We start from the raw sequence: 18,868 nt of genomic DNA, 5'->3' as shown, positions 1-18,868 counted from the left end.
CCGTTTCTTTCTTCATTTCTCCGTTTATTTCTTCGTTTCTCCGTTTCATTGTTCGTTTCTGCGTTTTATTGTTCGTTTCTCTGTTTCTTTCTTCGTTTCTCCATTTCTTTCTTCGTTTCTCCGTTTATTTCTTCGTTTCTCCATTTATTTCTCCGTTTCTCCGTTTCCTTCTTCGTTTCTCCGTTTCTTTCTTCATTTCTCCGTTTATTTCTTCGTTTCTCCGTTTCATTCTTCGTTTCTGCGTTTCATTGTTCGTTTCTCTGTTTCTTTCTTCGTTTCTCCATTTCTTTCTTCGTTTCTCCGTTTATTTCTTCGTTTCTCCATTTATTTCTCCGTTTCTCCGTTTCCTTCTTCGTTTCTCCGTTTCTTTCTTCATTTCTCCGTTTATTTCTTCGTTTCTCCGTTTCATTCTTCGTTTCTGCGTTTCATTGTTCGTTTCTCTGTTTCTTTCTTCGTTTCTCCGTTTCTTTGTTCGTTTCTCCGTTTCCTTCTTCGTTTCTCAGTTTCTTTCTTCGTTACTCCGTTTCTTTCTTCGTTTCTCCGTTTCTTTCTTCGTTTCTCCGTTTCTTTATTCGTTTCTCCGTTTCTTTCTTCGTTTCTCCGTTTCTTTCTTCGTTTCTCCGTTTCTTTCTTCGTTTCTCCGCTTCCTTGTTCGTTTCTCCGTTTATTTCTTCGTTTCTCCATTTATTCCTCAGTTTCTTTCTTCGTTTCTCATTTTCTTTGTTCGTTTCTCCGTTTCTTTCTTCGTTTCTCCGTTTCTTTCTTCGTTTCTCCGTTTCTTTCTTCGTTTCTCAGTTTTATTCTTCGTTTCTGCGTTTCTTTGTTCGTTTCTCTGTTTCTTTCTTCGTTTCTCCGTTTCTTTCTCGGTTTCTTCGTTTCTTTCTTCATTTCTCCGTTTCTTTCTTCGTTTCTCCGTTTCTTGCTTCGTTTCATCGTTTCTCCGTTTCTCCGTTTCTCCGTTTCGATTAAATGATTATAATATTTATAATTTCTATTATAAATCATTTCATCTACAGTTAAATTAGACACTAATACTCTAAATACATATTTAATATATTTTTTAATCTCTTTAGCCTCCAGAAGAATGTTATTTATACTATTTACTATATATAATAATTTACACAGAATCGGAAATAAATGTAATTATTTATTTATAATAATTTTTTTTTTTCACTTATCTTAAAAATTGGAATGTACTCTTTATATATTCAATTCATTTCTTTAATTTATTCATTTAATTGATAAATCTATTCTTTATAATAACTTTAATAAAATTAATCCCTATAATTATTATAGAACTCATATTAAAATTTAATAATGAAATTTATTTTATTTGCCTAATTAATGTAATTATTGCCCCTATCATTTGCTTAAACAAAAAAATCAATCATAATAATTATAGGATATTCATCTGTTATACAAACATCTATTATAGTTATTTTATTAATAATTAACAAAAATACATTTTTAACATATTTCATTTTATATTCAATAATTTATTTAATTTTAATTTTTATATTTAAAATAATAAAGATTAACTCTTCTTCCTTATTTAATACATTAACCTCTAATAAAAGAAAAATTATTTTATACTCAATAATTGTTATGTACACAAATTTCCCACCTATAGCACTCTTTATACTGAAATAAATCGTCCTAGAAACATTAATAAATTCAAGAATAAAATTTACCGTGGAAGGTTTAATTTTACATTTATTCGAAAGATGAAACATACAAAAGTTTGTACAAAAGTATTTATTTATTTTATCGCACTGTAGGGAATATCATACAAATGGAAATACTTATCTCTAATGTCGGTAAATAGTACTTGTCGCGCCATCTATTTGTGGAAATTAGAACAATTCCTCGACAAACTTGAGCGTTTCTCCGCCAGGTGTTTTCACCCCTTAAGTGTAGTTTAACTCTTTCTCCAATAGATGGCAACCCATGTAATAACCACGTTACAGTGATTTGTAATTGCGGGTTCAGAATATATTTGCATACATACAAACTATAATTCCGATATGTAGCGAAATATTCATTTATTTTATCGCACGGTTTCTTCGATTGTATTTGTTCGATCTAACCAAATACTTCAAGAAATTGTTGGCTTTATAGCCATTATTTATACCGGAACATTGTGAAAAATGGTTTAATCTACGGTTCAACGACGGTTGTTAATTATTATGATAAATAAACGTCAAGATATTGCGAAATCTGCGAAGGCGAACGGTTTCGGTGAATGTTTGTTCATTTCCGCTATTGTTACTAACATTTATGTATGTTCCCAATATTAATCGAACAATGTTCATCCTATTTATGCATTGAAAATGATTAAGTACCTCATGGAAATTAATTTGGATCGAGATTCAAAGTAAAACGTGTTTCCTAAAGTTTTATAGCAGGGAAAGTAACAATTGTTTATTAAATACATTAATTTAACATTTGCTTAATTCTTATAATTTACACAATACGCGTAGTAGTTGCATTTTTTATTTAAAAGCGCTGAAATTCAATTAATCGCTTTTCTAGATACAACAATCATAGCGATGAACCCTTGTGAATCGATCATCGATACGTGTAACCTTGAGAATGTCAGTTTGATCTCAACGAAAAATTCCATCGCGAGCAATGAATATTTCGATGAAATGATATTTTAAGCCTTTATTTATACTAGGGCATTGTTAATAATTATTTAAACTATGGTACTACGACAATTGTTAATAATTATGATAAATAAACATCAAGATATTGCAAAATCTGCGAAGGCGAATAGTTTCGGTGAATGTTTATTCATTTCCGCGAGTTTTACTAACATTCATGCATGTTCCCAATATTAATCGAACAATGTTCATCTTATTGATGCATTACAAATGATTAAGAACTTATAGAAATTAATTTTGATCGAGCTTCGATGTAAAGAGACGATTCTTAAAGTTTTAAAATGAAAAGTGAAGTAATTTATTACTATAATTTGGTTTAAAAAATCAATTCTTTTGTCAGACATCTAATGATTTGATTTAATTAAATATTATATGAGTAGGTTAAAAGTTTAATTTTGGTTGTTAATTCAATTAATAAAGTTTGAATTATTAGTTCTTTCCACAACAACTGGCATAAATCTGTGATTAGCTCCGCAGATTTCAGAACATTGTCCGAAAAATACTCCAGGTAGATTAGTAATTAAATTTATTTGGTTAATTCGCCCTGGTACTGAGTCTATTTTTAAGCCTAAAGACGGAACAGTTCAAGAGTGAATTACGTCGTTTGATGTTGTTAATATTCGAATTAGTGTATTAGATGGTATAATTATTCGATTATCTACGTCTAGGAGACGAAAAATGTAAATATTATTTAAATCTTTATCTATATAGGAGTCAAAATTTAAATTATTAAATTCTGGGTATTCATAGGATCAATATTATTGGTGCCCAATTGATTAGATTGTTAAGTATACGGGTATTCATAGTTCATCAATAAAATATAGGGTTTTTAAAGAAGGAAGTGCAATTACTCCTAAAATTATTATTGGGAGTAAAGTTCATACAATTTCACTATGATGATTTTTAAGTAAAAATCGATTGATAAATTTATTAGTAAAAATATCTAATATAATTATTAGAGTTAATGAAGAGATTATAATTATTATAATTATTGTGAAGTTCTGAAAAAGATTTAAATTATCGGCATATGGCGAATTGGGGTCTTGGAAATTAATTATTTTTCAATGGGACATTTTCAATAAAAATATTAAATTTTATAAATGAATCTTCATTCAATATTCATGCACTAATCTGCCATATTAAGATTTGTTTTTAATAATTAGAGGAATAGAGAGGAATGAGTGGTCTTTTGGGGAAAAGTTTTGGGGTCATTCTAGTGATGATTGATTAAATTTAAATATAGCTAGACGTTTAGTTATAAATCTCTCCAATATAATAAACAAGAGTAAAATTATTCTTTTGAATGAAATTATTGAGCCAATAGATGATAATAAATTTTCACAGTAGTAGGAATCCGGGTAATCTGAATAACGTCGAGGTATTCCTATCATTCCTAAAAAATGCTGAAGGAAAAAAGTTATATTTACCCCAATAAATATTATATAAAATTGAGTTTTAAGATAAAATTGATTTAGGGTAAATCCTGTGAATAAAGGGAATCAATGAATTAATGAAGCAATAGTAGAAAATACTGCTCCTATTGACAGTACATAGTGGAAATGAGAGACAACATAGTATGTATCATGTAGTATAATATCAATAGATGAGTTTGATAATATAATTCCTGTTAATCCTCCTATTGTAAATAAAAAAATAAAGCCAAATTATCAAATAATAGAAGGATTAATAACAAGTTTTGACCCGTAGTACGTAGCTAGTCATCTAAATACTTTGATTCCTGTGGGAATTGCAATGATTATAGTTGCCGAAGTGAAATAAGCTCGTGTGTCTACATCTAAGCCTACTGTGAATATGTGATGTGCTCACACAATAAATCCTAGAAATCCAATTCCGAGTATTGCATAAACTATCCCTAGGTTCCCAAAAGTTTCCTTTTTCCCTCTTTCATTGAAAATGATATGGGAGATCAATCCAAAATCGGGTAAAATTAAAATATAGACTTTAGGATGCTCAAAAAATCAAAATAAATGTTGAAATAAAATTGGGTCCTCTCCCCCAGTAGGATCAAAGAAGGAAGTATTTAAATTTCGGTCTGTTAATAACATAGTAATAGCTCCGGCTAATACAGGTAGTGAGAGAAGAAGCAAAATTGTAGTAATTAATACCGACCAAGCAAATAAGGATATTTGATCGAATTTTAAAGCATTATTTTTTATTTTAAAAATTGTAACAATAAAATTAATTGATCCTATAATTGAAGAGGTACCTGCAATATGCAAAGAAATAATTGTTAAGTCTATAGATGAAGATGGGTGATAAAGATTTGATGACAAAGGAGGGTAGATTGTTCATCCAGTTCCCGAGCCTGGGAATAATAGTGTTGTAAGAATTAAAAGTAACAATGAAGGGGGGATTAGTCACAATCTTATATTATTTATTCGGGCAAATGCTGTATCAGGGGATCCAATTATTAAGGGAATTATTCAGTTTCCGAATCCTCCGATTATAAATGGTAAAGCTATAAAAAAATTATTACAAAAGCATGTGATGTTACAATTGAGTTATAAATTTGGTCTATATTAATTCAAGTTCCTGGCCTATTTAATTCTATTCGAATTAGTATCCTTAAAGAAGAACCAATTATACCAGATCATATAGCTGATATGAAATATAATATCCCAAAATTTTTGTGATTTGTTGAATACATATATTAATTATGCTAAAAATTAATATAACCAGTAGATCATAAATATAAATATAAATATTAAAAAAGTTATAAATAGATAATAGTTTAGAAAATTAAGGTTAATTTAGTTATATATTTTTTATTTAATTGAAGGGAAAAAATATAAGAAGGATATATTTAAATAATTTCATGATGTAATTAATCTTATAAAAAGATACACAATTATTAAAAGTATAAATTTTATTCTTGAATTTATTAATGTTTCTAGGACGATTCATTTCAGTATAAAGAGTGCTATACGTGGGAAATTTGTGTACATAATAATTATTGAGTATAAAATAATTTTTCATTTATTAGAGGTTAATATATTAAATTAGGAAGAAGAATTAATCTTTATTATTTTAAATATAAAAATTAAATTTGAAGAAATTATTGAATATAAAATGAAATATGTTAAAGATGTATCTTTGTTAATTATTAATAAAATAACTATAATAGATGTTTGTATAACAGATGAATATCCTATAATTATTTTGATTGATTTTTTATTTAAGCAAATGATAGGGGCAATAATTACATTAATTAGGCAAATAAAATAAATTTCAATATTAAATTTTAATACGAGTTCTATAATAATTATAGGGATTAATTTTATTAAAGTTATTATAAAGAATGGATTAATTCAATTTAATGAATAAATTAAAGAAATGAATCGAACATTTAAAGAGTACATCCCAATTTTTAAGATAAGTGAAAAAAAAATTATTATTATAAATAAATAATTAGATTTATTTCCAATTCTGTGTAAATTATTATATATAGTAAATGGTATAAATAAAATTCTTCTGGAGGCTAAAGAGATTAAAAAATATTATATATTAAATATGTATTTAGAGTATTAGTGTCAAATTTAACTATAGATCAAATGATATATAATAGAAATTATAAATATTCTCCCATATCTCGCGAACCGATTGACGAACTTCAGAAATTCCTGTTGCATCTGAAAGTAGAAACTCTCCCGATTACAACGCTATGTGTATTTTTCCCCTAGGCCATTGTAGTTATTTGTTTCGAGTATCAGAATTGCGAAAATTTTGACGGTTTCTGAACCATTCCTTAACTTCAAACTCCCATATCTCGCGAACGGATTGACGAACTCGAGAAATTCCTGTTGCATCTGAAAGCAGAAACTCGCCCGATAACAACGGTATGTGTATTTTTGCCCTAGGCAATTGTAGTGATTGGTTTCGAGTATCAGACTTGCGAAAATTTTGATGGTTTCTCAACCATTCCTTAACTTCAAACTCCCATATCTCGCGAACGGATTGACGAACTTGAGAAATTCCTTTTGCATCTGAAAGCAGAAAATCGCCCGATTACAACGGTATGTGTATTTTTGCCCTAGGCAATAGAAGTTATTGGTTCCGAGTATCAGACTTACTAAAATTTTGATGGTTTCTCAACCATTCCGTAACTTCAAACTCCTATATCTCGCGAACGGATTGACGAACTCGAGAAATTCCTGTTGCATCTGAAAGCAGAAACTCGCCCGATTACAACGGTATATGTATTTTTGCCCTAGGACAAAGTAGTTATTGGTTTCGAGTATCAGACTTACTAAAATTTTGATGGTTTCTCAACCATTCCGTAACTTCAAATTCCCATATCTCGCGAAGGGATTGACGAACTCGAGAAATTCCAGTTGCATCTAAAAGCATAATCTCGCCCGATTGCATTGGTATGTGTATTTTTGCCCTGGGCCATAGTAGTTATTGGTTTCGAGTATCAGATTTGCGAAAATTTTGATGGCTTCTCAACCATACCTTAACTTCAAACTCCCACATCTCGCGAACGGATCGACGAACTAGAGAAATTCCAGTTGCATCTGAAAGCAGAAACTCGCCCGATTACAGTGGTGTGTGTACTTTTCCCCTAGGCCATTCCAGTTATAGGTTTCGAGTATCAGACTTGCGAAAATTTTGATGGCTTCTCAACCATTCCTTAACTTCAAACTCCCATATCTCGCGAACGGATAGACGAACTCGAGAAATTCCTGTTGCATCTGAAAGTAGAAACTAGCCCGATTACAACGGCATGTGTATTTTTGCTCTAGGCATTGGTAGTTAATGGTTTCGAGTATCAGACGTGTGAAAATTTTGTTGGCTTGTCAACCATTCCTTAAATTCAAACTCCCATATCTCGCGAACGGATTGACGATCTCGAGAAATTTCTGTCGCATCTGAAGGTAGAAGATCGCCCGATTACAACGGTATGTGCACTTTTGCCCTAGGCAATAGTAGTTATTAGTTTCGAGTATCAGACTTGCGAAAATTTTGATGATTTCTCAACCACTCCTTAACTTCAAACTCCCATATCTCGCGAACGGATTACCAACTCGAGAAATTCCAGTTGCATCTGAAAGCAGAAACTCGTCCGATTACAATGGTATGTGTACTTTTCCCCTAGGCCATTCCAGTTATTGGTTTCGGGTATCAGACCAGCGAAAAGTTGGATGGCTTCTCAACCATTCCTTAACTTCAAACTCCCACATCTTCCGAACGGATTGACGAACTAGAGAAATTCCAGTTGCATCTGAAAGCAGAAACTCGCCCGATTACAGTGGTATGTGTACTTTTCCCCTAGGCCACTTCAGTGATTGGTTTCGAGTATCAGACCAGCGAAAATTTCGATGGTTTCTCAACCATTCCTTAACTTCAAACTCCCATATCTCGCGATCGGATTAGCAACTCGAGAAATTCCAGTTGCATCTAAAAGCATAATCTCGCCCGATTACAATGGTATGTGTATTTTTGCCCTGGGCCATAGTAGTTATTGGTTTCGAGTATCAGATTTGCGAAAATTTTGATGGCTTCTCAACCATACCTTAACTTCAAACTCCCATATCTCGCGATCGGATTGACGAACTAGAGAAATTCCAGTTGCATCTGAAAGCAGAAACTCGCCCGATTACAGTGGTGTGTGTACTTTTCCCCTAGGCCATTCCAGTTATAGGTTTCGAGTATCAGACTTGCGAAAATTTTGATGGCTTCTCAACCATTCCTTAACTTCAAACTCCCATATCTCGCGAACGGATAGACGAACTCGAGAAATTCCTGTTGCATCTAAAAGTAGAAACTAGCCCGATTACAACGGCATGTGTATTTTTGCTCTAGGCAATTGTAGTTATTGGTTTCGAGTATCAGACTTGCAAAAATTTTGACGGTTTCTGAACCACTCCTTAACTTCAAACTCCCATATCTCGCGTACGGATTGACGAACTCGAGAAATTCCTGTTGCATCTGAAGGTAGAAGCTCGCCCGATTACAACGCTATGTGTATTTTTGCCCTAGGCAATTGTAGTTATTGGTTTCGAGTATCTGACTTGCGAAAACTTTGATGGTTTCTGAACCATTCCTTAACTTCAAACTCCCATATCTCGTGAAAGGATTGACGAACTCGAGAAATGCCTGTTGCATCTGAAAGTAGAAACTCGCCCGAATACAACAGTATGTGTATTTTTGCCCTAGGCAATAGAAGTGATTGGTTTCGAGTATCAGACTTGCGAAAATTTTGATGGTTTCTCAACCATTCCTTAACTTCAAACTCCCATATCTCGCGAACGGATTGACGAACTTGAGAAATTCCTTTTGCATCTGAAAGCAGAAAATCGCCCGATTACAACGGTATGTGTATTTTTGCCCTAGGCAATAGAAGTTATTGTTTCCGAGTATCAGACTTACTAAAATTTTGATGGCTTCTCAACCATTCCTTAAATTCAAACTCCCATATCTCGCGAACGGATTGACGATCTCGAGAAATTTCTGTCGCATCTGAAGGTAGAAGATCGCCCGATTACAACGGTATGTGTATTTTTGCCCTAGGCAAGAGTAGTTATTAGTTTCGAGTATCAGACTTGCGAAAATTTTGATGATTTCTCAACCACTCCTTAACTTCAAACTCCCATATCTCGCGAACGGATTACCAACTCGAGAAATTCCAGTTGCATCTGAAAACAGAAACTCGTCCGATTACAATGGTATGTGTACTTTTCGCCTAGGCCATTCCAGTTATTGGTTTCGGGTATCAGACCAGCGAAAAGTTGGATGGCTTCTCAACCATTCCTTAACTTCAATCTCCCACATCTCCCGAACGGATTGACGAACTAGAGAAATTCCAGTTGCATCTGAAAGCAGAAACTCGCCCGATTACAGTGGTATGTGTACTTTTCCCCTAGGCCATTTCAGTGATTGGTTTCGAGTATCAGACCAGCGAAAATTTTGATGGTTTCTCAACCATTCCTTAACTTCAAACTCCCATATCTCGCGATCGGATTGACGAACTCGAGAAATTCCTGCTGCATCTGAAAGCAGAAACTCGCCCAATTACAACGGTATGTGTATATTTGCCCTAGGCAATAGTAGTTATTGGTTTCGAGTATCAGACTTGCGAAAATTTTGATGATTTCTCATCCATTCCTTAACTTCAAACTACCATATCTCGCGAACGGATTACCAACTCGAGAAATTCCAGTTGCATCTAAAAGCATAATCTCGCCCGATTACATTGGTATGTGTATTTTTGCCCTAGGCCATAGCGGTTAATGGTTTCGAGTATCAGACTTGCGAAAATTTTGATGGTTTCTCAACCATTCCTTAACTTCAACCTCCCATATCTCGCGAACGGATTGACGAACTCGAGAAATTCCTGTTGCATCTGAAAGTAGAAACTCGCCCGATTACAACGGCATGTGTATTCTTGACATAGGCATTGGTAGTTACTGGTTTCGAGTATCAGACTTGCGAAAATTTTGATTGCTTCTCAACCATTCATTAACTTCAAACTCCCATATCTCGCGAACGGATTGACGAACTAGAGAAATTCCAGTTGCATCTAAAAGCAGAAACTCGTCCGATTACAATGGTATGTGTACTTTTCCCCTAGGCTATTCCAGTTATTGGTTTCGAGTATCAGACCAGCGAAAATTTTGATGGTTTCTCAACCATTCCTTAACTTCAAACCCCCAAATCTCGCGAACGGATTGACGAACTCGAGAAATTCCTGCTGCATCTGAAAGTAGAAGCTCGCCCGATTACAACGGTATGTGTATTTTTGCCCTAGGCAATAGTAGTTATTGGTTTCGAGTATCAGACTTGCGAAAATTTGGATGGCTTCTCAACCATTCCTTAACTTCAAACTCCCACATCTCGCGAACGGATTGACGAACTAGAGAAATTCCAGTTGCATCTGAAACCAGAAACTCGCCCGATTACAGTGGTATGTGTACTTTTCCCCTAGGCCATTCCAGGGATTGGTTTCGAGTATCAGACCAGCGAAAATTTTGATGGTTTCTCAACCATTCCTTAACTTCAAACTCCCATATCTCGCGAACGGATTGACGAACTCGAGAAATTCCTGTTGCATCTGAAAGTAGAAACTCGCCCGATTTCAACGGTATGTGCATTTTTTCCCCTATGGCATTCCAGTTATTCTTTTCTAGCATCAGAATTGCGAAAATTTTGATGGTTTTGTGGGTAATCGGCAGAAAGGAAAGTACGCTAATTCTTTCGTTCACTGGCTTTATTGCGGATTCGGTCGTATCGCGTGGTCGTGTCGGTCGGGTCGAAGATCGGTCGAAGACTGGCTCCTCGGGGCTCATCCCCGTCCCTTCTTTCTCCGACCATTCTTTAGGGCCCCGTTTATCGCCAGGCGACGATTGACAATTTTCGTGGCCAGCTTCGTTGCTGCGTTTTGTTTATCTCAAGAGGCGACGGTCTGGCGGCGTGCTCGAGCACGGGCCGCCACACCAGCCCCCTTGGTGAAAATAAGGGTACGCTTATTCATATCGGCTTGCCCGCAACGTAGCGGTCGGGAAAGTGGACGCGTCTACCCGATTTCGTCGTGCGTTCGCCCTGCTCTTTCGTACGGGAATCCGCGGTGTCGTTGTCGGCCTTCCGCGGTGGGGGTTTGTTGGTTGCGCCCTGGCTGTCGTCCTGTAGCAGGTAGGCTGGCTTGAGTCTGTCTAACGACACTGGAACCACCCGATCCTTGACACGTATGTTGAAATGCTTCGGGTGTCGCTCGACTACCTCGTAAGGGCCGTCGTACGCCGGTTGAAGGGCGCCTTTGAGGCCGCCGTGCCTCACGAACACCTGTGTCGTTGTGGTGAGGTCCTTGAAGACGAACACCTTTTTGTTTCCGTGGCGCGTTACAGGCGTCGGGCGCAGTCCGCGGAAATGCTCGCGTAGTTTCGCGACGTAGGCTTCCTCGTTGTCGTTCGCGGTTCGCCGCTCTATCAATAATTCGCCCGGCAGGCGAATCGGTTCGCCGTACAACATTTCGGCCGGAGTCGCTTTGATGTCGTCCTTCCAGGCGGCTCGGATGCCTAAAAGGACGACCGGTAACGCCGCGGCCCAGCTGTCCGCGTGGCACACGATTGCCGATTTCAACTGGCGGTGGAATCGTTCCACCATGCCGTTCGCTGCTGGATGGTACGCAGTTGTACGCAAATGTTTCGTCCCGATCAGGAGCGACAATTGTTGGAATAAAGCGGATTCGAATTGTCGGCCCTGATCGGTTGTGATTCGATGGGGTGCGCCGAACCGGGCGATCCAACCCGCGAGTAACGCGTGCGCTACCGTCTCGGCGGTAACATCTTCAACGGGGAACGCTTCCGGCCAGCTGCGTAACGATCGACGCATGTTACGCAGTATCGATACCCCCTTGACATCGGCAACGGCCCGATGATGTCCACGTGGACATGCTCAAAACGCCCCGATGGCGTATCAAATCTACCCGCCGGTGTAGACACGTGCCTACTGGTCTTCGCTCGTTGGCACGGCACGCACGCCTGTGCCCAGGTTCTACAATCCTTCCGGATACCTGGCCACACAAAACGCTGTGCTACTAGCCGCGCGGTCGCTTTCGCCCCGGGATGCGCGAGATCGTGGATGGAATTGAAGGCGCGTTTTCGAAACTCCCTCGTCACGAATGGTCGCAATGAGGGGGTCGTCGTGTCGCAGTACACCGCCGAACTCCCGTCGGAAAACGCAACTCGCTTCAGCGCGAGTGACGTGCTCGATTGTAGCAACGCCTGTAATTCTTCGTCTCGCTGTTGGGAGTCGGCGAGTTTCGCATAGTCGAGGGCCCGGGAAATCTGCGCGACCCGTGACAAAGCGTCGGCCACGACGTTGTCTTTCCCGGACACGTGCCGGATGTCGGTTGTAAATTGTCCGATAAAGTCGAAATAGCGGAACTGTCGGGGGGTATGCTTCCCCGGTTTTTGCGCGAACGCGAAGGTGATCGGTTTATGGTCGGTAAAGATCGTGAATACGCGGCCTTCCACCATATGCCGAAAGTACCTGACGGCTTTATACACCGCCAGAAGTTCCCGGTCATACGGACTCTACTTCCGTTCGGCCTGCGTTAGCTTTTTCGTAAAGAAAGCTAATGGTTGCCATCCGTCGCTCGATCGCTGCTGCAACGCAGCTCCCACCGTGAAATCGGAAGCATCTGTGAAAAGTGCCAAAGGCAACGAGACGTCGGGGTGCGCGAGCAATGCCGCCCGCGCGAGGCTGTCCTTACACCGTTCGAACGCTTCGATTCTGTCCGGCGACCAGTCGACGGGGGTCCGGCCCTTGACGTTACCCTGAAGGGCTGCGTTTAGGGGGGCCTCAATCTCTGCGGCGGCCGGCACGAAACGCCGGTAGAAGTTTAGCATGCCCAGGAATTGTCGCAGTTCTTTAACTGTCTCTGGGCGTGGGAAAGTTCGAATTGCTTCGACTTTTTGCGGCAACGGTCGTGTGCCGCTCTCGTTCACCGCGTATCCCAGGAACGTCACTTCCGGCGCACCAAAAACGCACTTCGCGCAATTCACGAGCACTCCGTACTCGCTCAATCGTCTGAAAAGTTCGCGTAAATGATGTTCGTGCTCTTCGACCGAGCTCGATGCCACGAGAATGTCGTCGATGTAAACGTAGCACCAATCGAGTCCGCGTAACACCTCGTCCATAAAGCGCTGGAATGTCTTTTTTTTTTTTTTTTTTTTTTATTAACGTGGGGGAAATCTTCGAAAGACCCCCCCGCCGCCTGGGGAGGGGCGGGGGGAGTGTGGGATTCCCCGCGCCCGGAAGGAAACCCATCGGGCGCGGGACCTACCCACTAAAACCCACCACGGTGGCCATCCTCGCACTATGCAGGGGGAACACCTGGGACCGAAGACATCATAACATCAGGTGCTCCCCCGTGCAGGGCTCTCGCGCCCGTGTCCTCCCGTTCCAGGGAAGGGAGGGGGTACTTCACCCTCCCTTCCCTGTTTTCTCCTCGGCGCTCTGGCGCCCGACGTCGGAGCAGGGCCACACTGCTCCGACGTCCCACTCCCGGGGGCCGCCCGAGGGCGGCCGCGAGTCCCACACTCGCGACCGCCCACGGCCCCCATAGCCGCGCCGGAGGCACGGCCCTGGGACCGTGCCGTCGGCGCGGCCGCACCCCGGCTCGTACGCTCCCGAGGGCGGCTCTGGCCTCTCCGCCCTCGAGAGCGTCGCCGTCCCTTATTCCTCCCACCCCTCAGACGACGGGCGGTGGCACGAGCCTCAAGGGCTACGCACCCCCGCCCGCCGCTCTCAGGGTGGCCTCCCCAGCCCTTCCGGAGGCCCACCCGCCCCCGGCCTCGGACGAGGCCTCGCTCGCGGTCTCCCGCTCTCGCGAATGCGGCTCGCGGCCTCCTTCCGCGAGATTACCTCCTCGCAGAAGGAGGCCACGGCCCGCCACTTCGTCTCGCTGCCGAGCATGGCCTGTACCACGCCCGGCAGCGATAGGTCCGCCCCAATCACGGCCGTGAGGACACGGCGCTCCACCCCCCAGGCCGGACACACCTCGAGGGTGTGTTGCGCCGTGTCCTCGTCCGCTGGACAGTGCCAGCAGCGCGCCGCCTCTTCCACACCGATCCGGCACAGGTACTGACCGAAGCATCCGTGCCCGGACAGCACCTGCACCAACCGGTAGGTGAGTGAGCCGAAGCGCCTACCCAGCCACTCAAACAGGACCGGCCGGATAGCCCGGACAGTCCTCTGGCCGAACAACGGCTCGGCCAGCCGCTGCTGCCAAAGCTGCAGCATGGACTCCCGGGCCTGGCGCCTCAGGGCCTCCACCTCGCACCCGCCAGGACCACCCCATCCTCGCGGGCGCGCATGCGGCCCTCGTAGAAAGCCGCATGCGCGCCCGCGATCAAGTCCGCCGGGGGTAGCCCTGACAGGACGCTCGCCGCCTCATACGAAACGGTCCGGTACCCCCGGGCGATCCGCAGTGCAAGCCGCCTTTGAACCCGGCGCAGCAATACCTTGCTGCGCCGGGAGGCGGCCAGGTCGCCCGCCCAAACGGGGGCCCCGTATAGGGCCACCGAGTGGACCATTCCCGCGTAGAGGCGGCGAACCCGGTCACTCGGGCCCCGCAGGTTGGGGAGGATACGGCCCAAAGCGCCAACTATCCTCTCCAACCGCGGGGCCAGGGCCCGGAAATGGCCCTCGAAGCGCCAGTGGCTGTCGAGGTGAAGTCCCAGATATTTCATCTGAGACCTCACCTCGACGTCTGTCTCACCCACCCGGCTGGAATGTCTGGGCCGCGTTTCGTAGACCGAACGACATCCAAGGGAACTCGAACAGCCCGAAAGGTGTAGTGATGGCGGTTTTAGGGATATCGTCCGGGTTCACTGGGATTTGGTTGTACGCCCGCACTAAATCTATCGTCGAGAACAACGTCTTGCCGGCCAGACATTGCGCAAAATCCTCGACGTGAGGCACCGGGTATTTATCCGGGATTGTTCTTGCGTTCAACGCCCGGTAGTCTCCGCACGGTTGCCATTCGTCGTTCTTCTTCGGGACCAGGTGCAGGGCCGACGACCAGCAACTTTCGGAACGGCGCGCCGTTCCGTCCCTCACCATGGCCTCGAACTCCGCTTTGGCGATTCGCAGTTTGTCGGGAGCGAGGCGTCGCGGTTTACAAGACACTGGTGGACCCGGTGTGGTCCTGATGTAGTGGCACGTCTCGTGTCTCGTCGTGCGGTGTCCTCCCGATGGTCGCGTGACGTCCGGGAACTCGGCAAGGATCGTATGCAATCTAGATTCCCCGGATATCGCTTTTACGCTTCCCGCTCGATTTTCGACCACGCGTCCCCCCGTCGATAACGTGGTTAACGCGTCCACCAGTTTTTTTGCTCGCAGGTCGACGAGGAGGTTGAAAAAGTATAAAAAATCGGCGCCTATGATCGGGGTTGTAACGTCGGCAATGACGAATCGCCACGTGAAATCCCGTCTCAGCCCCAGGTTTAGACGGAACGTGACGTAACCGTAGGTCCGGATCGTCGAACCGTTCGCCGCGTATAGCTCGTACGTCGTCTTTTCGTGCACCCCCTTCGCACGCGACCGCGGAAACACGCACAAATCCGATCCGGTGTCCACCATAAAAATTGTTCTGGTCATTCGATCCGTCACGAACAAGCGGCTTGTAGTCGGCACGCAATCGCTTGCCGCCATTAACGATCGGCCCGATTGTTTTCCGCCACATGATTGCACGGCTGGCGGCATCTTCTCGCTGCGGTACCGAACATCCAATGGTACCAGCACCGGCCGTCCTCGGGGGGAGGCGAGGCATTATAGTCGCGCGACCTCGAAGGGCTCCGTCGGGCGTCACGCGACCTCGAAGGGCTCCGTCGGGCGTCCCGCGACGGCGGGCGCGAGTGGCGGTAATCGTCTCTGCTGACGCGGAGGGCCGCGATCTCACGGCGTAGCTCGGCCAACTCCGCGTGGATCCCGTCGGGTGCGGTCGACGCGGCGGTGACCTGGGGACCCGGTGTCACCTCTGCCACGGCGTCGGCGAGAGAAGCGAGCTCGGACAAACTTTCCTTCTTTTGTGATACCAACACCGATTGGATGTTCCGGGGGAGGCGCCCCAGCCACAGTGTCCTCAAAAATTCGTTCGACACCGTGTCGCCCGCAAGGTTTTGTAACCGGCGCAGGAAAGTCGATGGCTTCCGGTCGCCGATTTCCTCATGCTCCAGGAGCGTGCGGACCTTCTGCTCTCTGGTGTCCGAGAGGCGTCGGATCAGTTCCGCTTTTAACGTATCGTACATGTTCTGCGTTGGCGGGTCGCTGATGATGTCGTTCACCAGGTCGGCGTACTGGTTCTCCAGATGCGCGCTTACGTAATGGTACTTGGTGGAATCCTGGGTGATTCGAGCCAGCACGAATTGCGACTCCAGCTGCCGGAACCATGTTTCTGGGTTCTTTTCCCAAAACGGCGGGACGCGAATCGCGACGCGTGCTACCGTGACGTCCTGCGGAAGGTCCGTCATCGCTGCCGTTGGCCTTCTCCCAATTCCACACCAATTCTTTCACGATCACTCACGTCGGGGTCACCAATTATGTGGGTAATCGGGAGAAAGGAAAGTACGCTAATTCTTTCGATCACTGGCTTTATTGCGGATTCGGTCGTATCGCGTGGTCGTGTCGGTCGGGTCGAAGATCGGTCGAAGACTGGCTCCTCGGGGCTCGTCCCCGTCCCTTCTTTCTCCGACCATTCTTTAGGGCCCCGTTTATCGCCAGGCGACGATTGACAATTTTCGTGGCCAGCTTCGTTGCTGCGTTTTGTTTATCTCAAGAGGCGACGGTCTGGCGGCGTGCTCGAGCACGGGCCGCCACAGTTTCTCAACCATTCCTTAAATTCAAACTCCCATATCTCGCGAATGGATTGACGCAGTCGAGAAATGCCTGTTGCATCTGAAAGCAGAAACTCCCCCGATTACAACGGTATGTGTATTTTTGCCCTAGGCCATTCCAGATATTCTTTTCTAGCATCAGAATTGCGAAAATTTTGATGGTTTCTCAACCATTTCTTAAATCCAAACTCCGATATTTCGCGATCGGATTGAAGAATCCGAGTAATTTCTGTTGCATCTGAACGCAGAAATTCGCCCGATTACAACGGTATATGTTCTTTTGCCCTGGGCCATAGTAGTTATTGGTTTCGAGTATCAGACTTGCGAAAATTTTGATGGTTTCTCAACCATTCCTTAACTTCAAACACCCATATCTCGCGAACGGATTGACGAACTCGCGAAATTCCTGTTGCATCGGAAAGTAGAAACTTCCCCGATAACAACGGTATGTGTATTTTTCCCCTAGGCCATTCCAGTTATTCGTTTCTAGCATCAGAATTGCGAAAATTTTGATGGTTTCCCAACCTTCTCTTAAATCCAAACTCCGATATTTCGCGAGCGGATTGACGAACTCGAGAAATTCCTGTTGCATCTGAAAGCAGAAACTCGCCCGATTACAACGGTATGTGAATTTTTGCCCTAGGCAATTCCAGTTATTCGTTTCTAGCATCAAAATTGCGAAAATTTTGATGGTTTCTCAACCATCTCTTAAATCCAAACTCTGATATTTCGCGAACGGATTGACGAATCCGAGAAGTTTCTGTTGCATCTGAAAGCAGAAACTCGCCCGATTACAACGGTATGTGTATTTTTGCCCTAGGCCATAGTAGTGATTGGTTTCGAGCATCAGACTTGCGAAAATTTTGATGGTTTCTCAACCACTCCTTAACTTCAAACTCCCATATCTCGCGAACGGATTGACGAATCCGAGAAATTCCTGTTGCATCTGAGAGTAGAAACACTCCCGATTACAACGGTATGTGTATTTTTTCCTCTATGCCATTCCAGTTATTCTTTTCTAGCATCAGAATTGCGAAAATTTTGATGGTTTCTCAGCCATTCCTTAACTTCAAACTCCCATATCTCGCGAACGGATTGACGAACTGGAGAAATTCCTGTTGCATCTGAAAGCAGAAACTCGCCCCATAACAATGGCGTGTGTGCTTTTCCCCTCGGGCATTCCAGTTATGCGTTTCTTGCATCAGAATTGCGAAAATTTTGATGGTTTCTCAGCCATCTCTTAACTCCAAACTCCGATATTTCGCGAACGGATAGACGAACTCGAGATATTCCTGTTGCATCTGAAAGTCGAAACTCGCCCGATTACAATTGTGTGTGTACTTTTCCCCTAGGCCATTCCAGTAATTCGTTTCTAGCATCAGAATTGCGAAAATTTTGTTGGTTTCTCAACTATCTCTTAAATCCAAACTCCGATATTTCGCGAACGGATTGACGAATCCGAAAAATTTCTGTTGCATTTGAAAGTAGAAACTCTCCCGATTACAACGGTATGCGTATTTTTACCCTAGGCCATTGTAGTTATTGGTTTCGAGTATCAGACTTGTGAAAATTTTGATGGTTTCTCAACCATTCCTTAACTTCAAACTGTCTTATCTCGCGAACGGATTGACGAACTCGAGAAATTCCTGTTGCATCTGAAAGTAGAAACTCGCCCGATTACATAGGTATATGTATTTTTGCCCTAGCTAATAGTAGTTATTGGTGTCGAGTATCAGACTTGCGAAAATTTTGATGGTTTCTCAACCATTCCTTAACTTCAAACTCCCATATCTCGCGAACGGATCGACTAACCCGAGGAATTCCGGTTGCATCTGAAAGTAGAAACTC

The 18,868-nt window shown here is 43.1% G+C and overlaps 1 protein-coding gene across 1 annotated transcript; it reads right to left on the bottom strand.

The window, feature by feature from the left end:
• Window positions 1–15,838: 15,838 nt before the first annotated feature.
• Window positions 15,839–16,657, bottom strand: LOC143154624 (uncharacterized). Its single transcript, XM_076326608.1, has one exon. It carries the CDS (start codon window positions 16,655–16,657, stop codon window positions 15,839–15,841), a length of 819 nt encoding a protein of 272 aa, XP_076182723.1.
• Window positions 16,658–18,868: the final 2,211 nt, after the last annotated feature.

The sequence above is a fragment of the Ptiloglossa arizonensis genome, unplaced genomic scaffold, assembly GCF_051014685.1.
Source record: "Ptiloglossa arizonensis isolate GNS036 unplaced genomic scaffold, iyPtiAriz1_principal scaffold0226, whole genome shotgun sequence".
Classification (NCBI taxonomy): Eukaryota; Metazoa; Arthropoda; class Insecta; order Hymenoptera; family Colletidae; genus Ptiloglossa; species Ptiloglossa arizonensis.
The sequence above is the reverse complement of the archived record's forward strand: the minus strand, read 5'-3'. Positions and strand labels throughout refer to the sequence as shown.

Bases quoted from the DNA above. Each gene is read 5' to 3' on its own strand.
- LOC143154624 (XM_076326608.1), bottom strand. From the start codon at position 16,657: ATGACGGACCTTCCGCAGGACGTCACGGTAGCACGCGTCGCGATTCGC.